The following is a 6,819-nucleotide window of genomic DNA, read 5'->3' on the forward strand; positions in this document are numbered from 1 at the left end:
TTTAATTCTGTGTTAATTCTTTTAATTCTCTTTCCAGCTGAGGATCTCTGAGTTTTGTAAATATTGATGGGAAAGTACAGTAATTCCCATTCTCTGGAAGAGAAACTGAAATGGTTTTGAAAATTGAGATCTCTAAGATATCCACTTTTGCTGTGAAATGAAAGCAAAAAAACCCCTTTATTCTATTTTCACTCAAATACTGGTTTTAAACATCAAACTCCTCTTCTTATGTCCCATTCTGGATGATTACTCCTCTCCAGGATGGCAGTAGCAGTGGATGAAAACTCAAATTCCACCAGCCCAGGAATCCTCCAGCTGGCCATGACTTGTGTGGGGTTATAAACATTGCCACACTCCACTACTAAAGGAGCCTCTAAATCAGTGGTTCAAGAAAATGAAGAAGATTATTGACTTAATTCAAGCAAAGATTGCTTAAAAAATAAAAATCGGGCCATCTTTCTTTGTGAAGAAACATTTATTATCTGCTTTAGATGAGCAAGCAGTGCTTCATGCACTGCATCTTCTAGAGAGGAGCTTCCAGGGGAGAATCAGGGAGAAAATGGTGAAGCAGACCAAGAAACCGAGGTCCAGGAGAAGATGCTCTGAGAGTCAGCTTGGAATTACTCAGGACTTGGCAGGTTTTGCTTTTTTTTTTCTGGAAATTAGAATCACTCACTGGGATGTTACAATTTCTTGTCTCTTTTAGCAATATTGCCCTGCCTGAGCAGGGAAGGGTTTGTGCAATAGTTACTGACCCAGGCTGAATATTTCTCTTTGAACAGAAATCTGGAAGCTTTTGTCACCTTCCATGCAGAGCTGTGGAAGGCACATTTATTTATTTTTAAAAGCAGCAGCATTTAGGAATCCCTGGAAGTGTCCCAGGCCAGGTTGGAAGGGTTTGGAGCAACCTGGGATAGAGGAAGGTGCCCCTGCCTGTGGTGGGGGGTGAAATATGATGATTTTTGAAGTCCCTTTCAACTCAAACCACTCTGTAACTCCATGAATATGTAAAATCTTGGTGAATTTTTTACCCATGAGGTAATTAATCCTCATTTCACACTTCTCACAGAAAAAAACTCTGCTGAAGAACAATAATTTACATTCTTCTTTATGTGCAGTTACACATTTAGCCTTCTGCCACGGCATTTCCATGCCTTGCCCACATGTAGTTGACACCCAAAGCAGCACTTTTGTGATGGCACTGAAAAATTCTGAGTATTTCCAGTTGTAGTGGAATTCATGGTGAGGTTGCTTTTTATTTAACACGAGGGATTTTGAAAGAATGAGGGCAGAAAGGTGAGAAAGTCTGCTTTCCTTCCCTCAGATTACAAAATAATGAAAGAAATCCTCACTGTGGGGGATTTGCCACATAAATAATTAGGAGATGTCTCTTTTTTTTTGGAAAAGATAAACACCCTTAGAAAAGGATTTTTTTTTTTTACTTCAAGCTCCATTCCCCCTGCAATGCTGGTACAAGAATGGCAGACACAAGGACCTGCACTCCACAGTAAATCCCAAATATTGTGGGAATGTCACAGCCACCTCCTTCACCACACTGGCACGACTGAAACGGGACAAATTCGTGTGGCTTTTGCTCAAAGTGGTCCCCTCCATCCTGGAGAAACAACCACTTCATCCCCATTTCCAAGTCACAAACCGTGTTGGTGTCTGAGGGTTTGGAGATCACCAAGGCCTGAGAAAGGTCTGTGGAGCTTCAGGGAGAGGGGAGAAGAATTTGGGAACTCCAAAGATTTCCATGAGGCAGGGAGAGGGGAGAAGAGTTTGGGAACTCCAGAGGTCTCCATGAGGCAGGGAGAGAGGAGAAGAATTTGGGAACTCCAAAGATTTCCATGAGGCAGGGAGAGGGGAGACAAGTTTGGGAACTCCAGAGGTCTCCATGGGGCAGGGAGAGAGGAGAAGAATTTGGGAACTCCAAAGATTTCCATGAGGCAGGGAGAGGGGAGACAAGTTTGGGAACTCCAGAGGTCTCCATGGGGCAGGGAGAGAGGAGAAGAATTTGGGAACTCCAGAGATTTCCATGAGGCAGGGAGAGAGGAGAAGAGTTTGGGAACTCCAAAGGTTTCCATGAGGCAGGGAGAGAGGAGACAAGTTTGAGAACTCCAGAGATTTCCATGAGGCAGGGAGAGGGGAGACAAGTTTGGGAACTCCAGAGGTCTCCATGAGGCAGCAAAGCATGGCAATGCATTCCCCAGCGAGCTGCCCTGCAGAAGGCTGGAGCAAGGAAGGGAAAATGTGCAAAGAGCCCCAGAGGAGCCGTGAGACGAGGGCAGGGCGTGGAAGGGATCCCAGGAGGAGAAGCCAAACAACAGCAGCAGGGAGCAGAGCAAGAAGGAGCAAGTCCTTTATGCAACGGGAGAGGAGCGAGGGCGCTGGGTTCAGCGGGTTCCTCTCCTTCCCTCCACGCTGCCTGGCTGCACTCGTGAGCTGTTTTCACTTTTATTTACATAAGAAAGGTCTGCAGTGAGTTACTCTTGGCAAGGCTCACTCCGCAGAGCCTGCCCGAGCGTGTGGGAGAATAAAAAGGATTTCTTTTCAAAGCCTTGGAGTCATCAGATTCTTGTGAAATCCACTCCTTTTCTCTTGGGGGAAGCTGCACTGGCTCCGTGTGCTGGGCAGTTCCTGCAGCTAGGGAAATACCCGCTGTGTCCTTTCCTAGCAGGAGGGGTGAGGGTTTGTTTTCTGAGGAAAAGAGAGGTTTGGAGCTGGGATTATGTTTTTATAGAAATTAATAATAAATAATGCGCTTCTCTGGGGAGAAATTTGGTGATGAACTTCTTTCCTCAGTGGGAAGCAAGGCACGGTGATTATGATGATGATGCACCAAAATAAAATGTAACATCAGCCTGAGGAGCACCCAAAATATCCTTTATTATCCTGTCTTTCCCACTGGTTTGGAACTGGAGTTGTGAAATGAGCAGCCATTCGGAACCGAAAAACAACCAAACCAGAAATCATTTTATTTCAGGCAATATTATAGAATTAAGTATCCCATCCTACTCCATCCCATCCCATTCACCCATCCCATGGATCCCATCCATATCCCACTATCCCATCCCATCATCCCATCCCATCCCAATATCCCATTATCCCATTATCCCAATATCCCATTATCCCGTGGATTCTAATATCCCAATATCCCATGGATCCCATCGCAATATCCCAGTATCCCGTTATCCCAATATCCCATGGATCCCATCCCAATATCCCAATATCCCAATATCCCAATATCCCAATATCCCAATATCCCATGGATCCCATCCCATGGATTCCAATATCCTGTTATCCTGTTATCCCACTATCCCATGGATCCAAATATCCCAATATCCCGTTATCCCAATATCCCATGGATCCCATTATCCCAATATCCCATTATCCCATGGATCCCATCCCATGGATTCCAATATCCTGTTATCCTGTTATCCCACTATCCCATGGATCCAAATATCCCAATATCCCATTATCCCAATATCCCATGGATCCCATTATCCCAATATCCCATTATCCCATGGATCCCATTATCCCATGGATTCTGTTATCCTGTTATCCCATGGATCTCATTCCATTCTCTCATTCTCCCAATATCCCAATAGTTATCCCGTTATGCCGTGGGTCCCAATATCCCAATATCCCATGGTTCCCATCCTGTTATCCCGTTATCCCAATATCCCAATATCCCAATAGTTATCCCGTTATCCTGTTATCCCGTTTTCCCAATATCCCAATAGTTATCCCGTTATCCCAATAGTTATCCCGCTATCCCAATAGTTATCCCAATAGTTATCCCGTTATCCCAATAGTTATCCCGCTATCCCAATAGTTATCCTGCTATCCCAATAGTTATCCCGTTATCCCAATAGTTATCCCGTTATCCCGTTATCCCAATAGTTATCCCAATAGTTATCCCTCTATCCCAATAGTTATCCCAATAGTTATCCCGCTATCCCAATAGTTATCCCAATAGTTATCCCGTTATCCCAATAGTTATCCCGTTATCCCAATAGTTATCCTGCTATCCCAATAGTTATCCCGTTATCCCAATAGTTATCCCGTTATCCCGTTATCCCAATAGTTATCCCGCTATCCCAATAGTTATCCCGCGATCCCGCGGGTCCCACCCGTTCCCGTCTCATGGCGCCCCCTGGCGGACCCGCACGGCGCCTGCCGCCCCTCCCACCGGGCCGTACCAAGTGCTCCGGGGGCGCCTTCGCATCCCTCCGAGCTCCGCGGCCGCTCGGGACATCCCGGCGCGCTGCCAGCGGCGCCCATAGAGACAATCCCCGATTTTCCCAGGGCCGCGGCCTTTTCCTGGAGTTTTTCCTTTTCCTCCTTCTTCTCCCCGCGCCCGCTGCCCCCCCTGTGCGCGGGTGGTTCAGCCCCGCATGGCTGCTGCAGCGCCAACATGGCCGCCACCATGAAGAAGGCGGTGAGTGGGGAGCGGGCCCGGCGGATTCGCTCCTTTCCAGCAGCATTTGCTCCCTTCCCGCAGGAATTCCATCCCTCCCGAGGCTGCTCCGCGGTGTCCCTCAGCCTCGGACGCGGCCGGGCCGAGCCGTGCCCAGAACGGCGCGGCCGCCGCTCGGGAGCTGAGGGCCCCGGGCTCGGGCGGCTCGTTTAAACAACGATGATAAACAGGGTGGACGTGAGGAGAAAATTGTTCTCTGAGAGGGTGCTTAGTTATGGAATCGTCGTCATCGTGGCTTGGGTTGGAAAGGAGCTTTAAATTAATCTCATTCCATCATTGCACCTCCTGCCATGGCAGGGACACCTCGCACTGTCCCAGGGGCTCCGAGGCCCGACCTCCCTCACAATTCTTTCCTAAATATCCCTCCTGTCTGTCAATTCGCAGCCATTCTGCTCTGCATGTCACTAACTGCTCCTGTTCATGGTGTCTCTGCAGAGAAAACTCGGAGCAGGGTGTTCAGTTCAGCCGCCAGTGGCAAGGAAACTGTTTTGCCTTTAGGATGGCAGTGTTGTAATTGGATGTTCCCCATCTAAATGTGGGTATTTCTGGTGTTCTTGAAGAGGCACTTTGAGCAATCAGGTGCATAAGCAGAGTGTGGTGTTTGCCAGATTATTTCCCATCACTTTGTAGGAGCATCCTTGCAGTGAAACTCAAATTAATATAAGGACACAAATCATCATTTTTACCTCTCCTCCTCACAGGCTGCAGAAGATGTCAATGTCACCTTCGAAGATCAACAGAAAATTAACAAGTTTGCAAGAAACACCAGCAGGATCACAGAGCTGAAAGAAGAGATAGATGTGAAAAAGGTATATTTGCTTTAGATCTCATGAGCTTTTCGTTGGATTTTCAGCTGGAACAGAGAAAATTAGCAGCAGTGAGTTACTGTGAGTTCAGGTTATGCTTGGGTTCTGATATGAGGTTTCTTATACTTTGGAAATAGAGAATGATAAGATATCATATTAATTAATAAATGCCACTAATATCAGATATTAGTGACATTTAAACCTGTATTACCCTTGCTTGGACAGTTAATTATTCCGTTAATGACAGATAATGAGTGCTGACTTGGGGTTTTTACTGGATGGAATTGCTGAATTCCAGCTCTGACTCTGATCTCGTGGATGTCCTGGTGGTGGGTGGGATTTGTCCCCGGACTCCAGCCTCTCTGGCCTCCTTACCCAGCTGTGCCCATGGAAGGGCTTTACACAGGGAGCCTCTTTCTGTGTCCTGGCAAACAGAAGCAGCTGCAGAACCTGGAGGATGCCTGTGATGACATCATGCTGCTGGATGATGAAGATTCCCACCTGATTCCCTACCAGATTGGGGATGTCTTCATCAGCCACTCCCTGGAGGAGACGCAGGAGATGCTGGAGGAGGCCAAGGTTTGTCTGGAGCAGCTGGGCTGTGCTGTGAGCTGGGCACTGGGGTGGGTCTGTGCACCCTCTGCAGCTTTCTCAGTCTGAAATTTGGTTTGGTTTAGGATTTGAACTACTCCAAAGGCACTCCAGCAGTGAATCCTGCAGCCAGACCTGGGAATGAGTTGGAAAAGAGGCACCTCTCTGCTGGTTCTGTGTTGCTGACAAGCCTGGCTCAGTTTGTTGCACAGGATTGATTTGAATTTATTTTTTTCTTTTGCAGAGGAGTTTACAGGAGGAAATTGAGGCGCTGGAATCCCGAGTGGAGTCGATCCAGAGCGTGTTGTCTGACCTCAAAGTTCAGCTCTATGCCAAGTTTGGGAATAACATAAATCTGGAGGCTGAGGACAGTTAAAGCTTTTCTAAACACAACACCCAACTTTTCCTTAGGTTATTAAATGTTTTGATAACATTGCTGCAATTATACTGAGAACAGAAAATCCATCCCTTTCTTTTTGTTGATTTGTCTTTTTTTTTTTTTACTTCCCTGTATAAAGTTCTGTACATTTAATAAGAACTTCCTTATTTTGGTTATTGCAGTTATTTATTTATTCAGGAAAGCACCGACTTCACATTGCTGGCAAAGCATCAAAATTGGAATATTTGCGTGGTTTATTAAAGCAATAAAGCCAGGCATGTATTGGAGTTTCCTGGGTTTTGTTTTCCACTCATGAAAAGGTTTAAAACAAATGGAAGGAGGGAATTTTGGAGTGGCTGTTGGCTAAAAACTGTGTGACACGGGACATGATGAGGGAATGATGCTGTCCAGGGGTTTTTAAGAGCCCTCCTGGAGCTCCTAAATTCCTCCTCTGTGTTTCACCCTCAGCTCAGGTGTCAGGAGTTTGCCAGGGGACAAACAAGGGCTCTTTAAAGCTCAGTTTTGTAGTGAGGAAAAGCTTTTGGAGCCCCCATATTCAC

General features: G+C 46.5%; 1 protein-coding gene across 1 annotated transcript; it reads left to right on the forward strand.

Annotated features, from left to right (window-relative positions):
* The first annotated feature begins 4,339 nt into the window (after positions 1-4,339).
* On the forward strand, positions 4,340-6,546 carry PFDN4 (prefoldin subunit 4). The gene is made up of 4 exons (XM_021534046.3): positions 4,340-4,444; positions 5,185-5,292; positions 5,725-5,868; positions 6,125-6,546. Exons 1-4 carry the CDS (start codon positions 4,421-4,423, stop codon positions 6,254-6,256), a joined length of 408 nt encoding a protein of 135 aa, XP_021389721.1. The 5' UTR covers positions 4,340-4,420; the 3' UTR covers positions 6,257-6,546.
* The last annotated feature ends 273 nt before the right edge of the window (positions 6,547-6,819 follow it).

Source organism: Lonchura striata, chromosome 17 (assembly GCF_046129695.1).
Source record: "Lonchura striata isolate bLonStr1 chromosome 17, bLonStr1.mat, whole genome shotgun sequence".
Classification (NCBI taxonomy): Eukaryota; Metazoa; Chordata; class Aves; order Passeriformes; family Estrildidae; genus Lonchura; species Lonchura striata.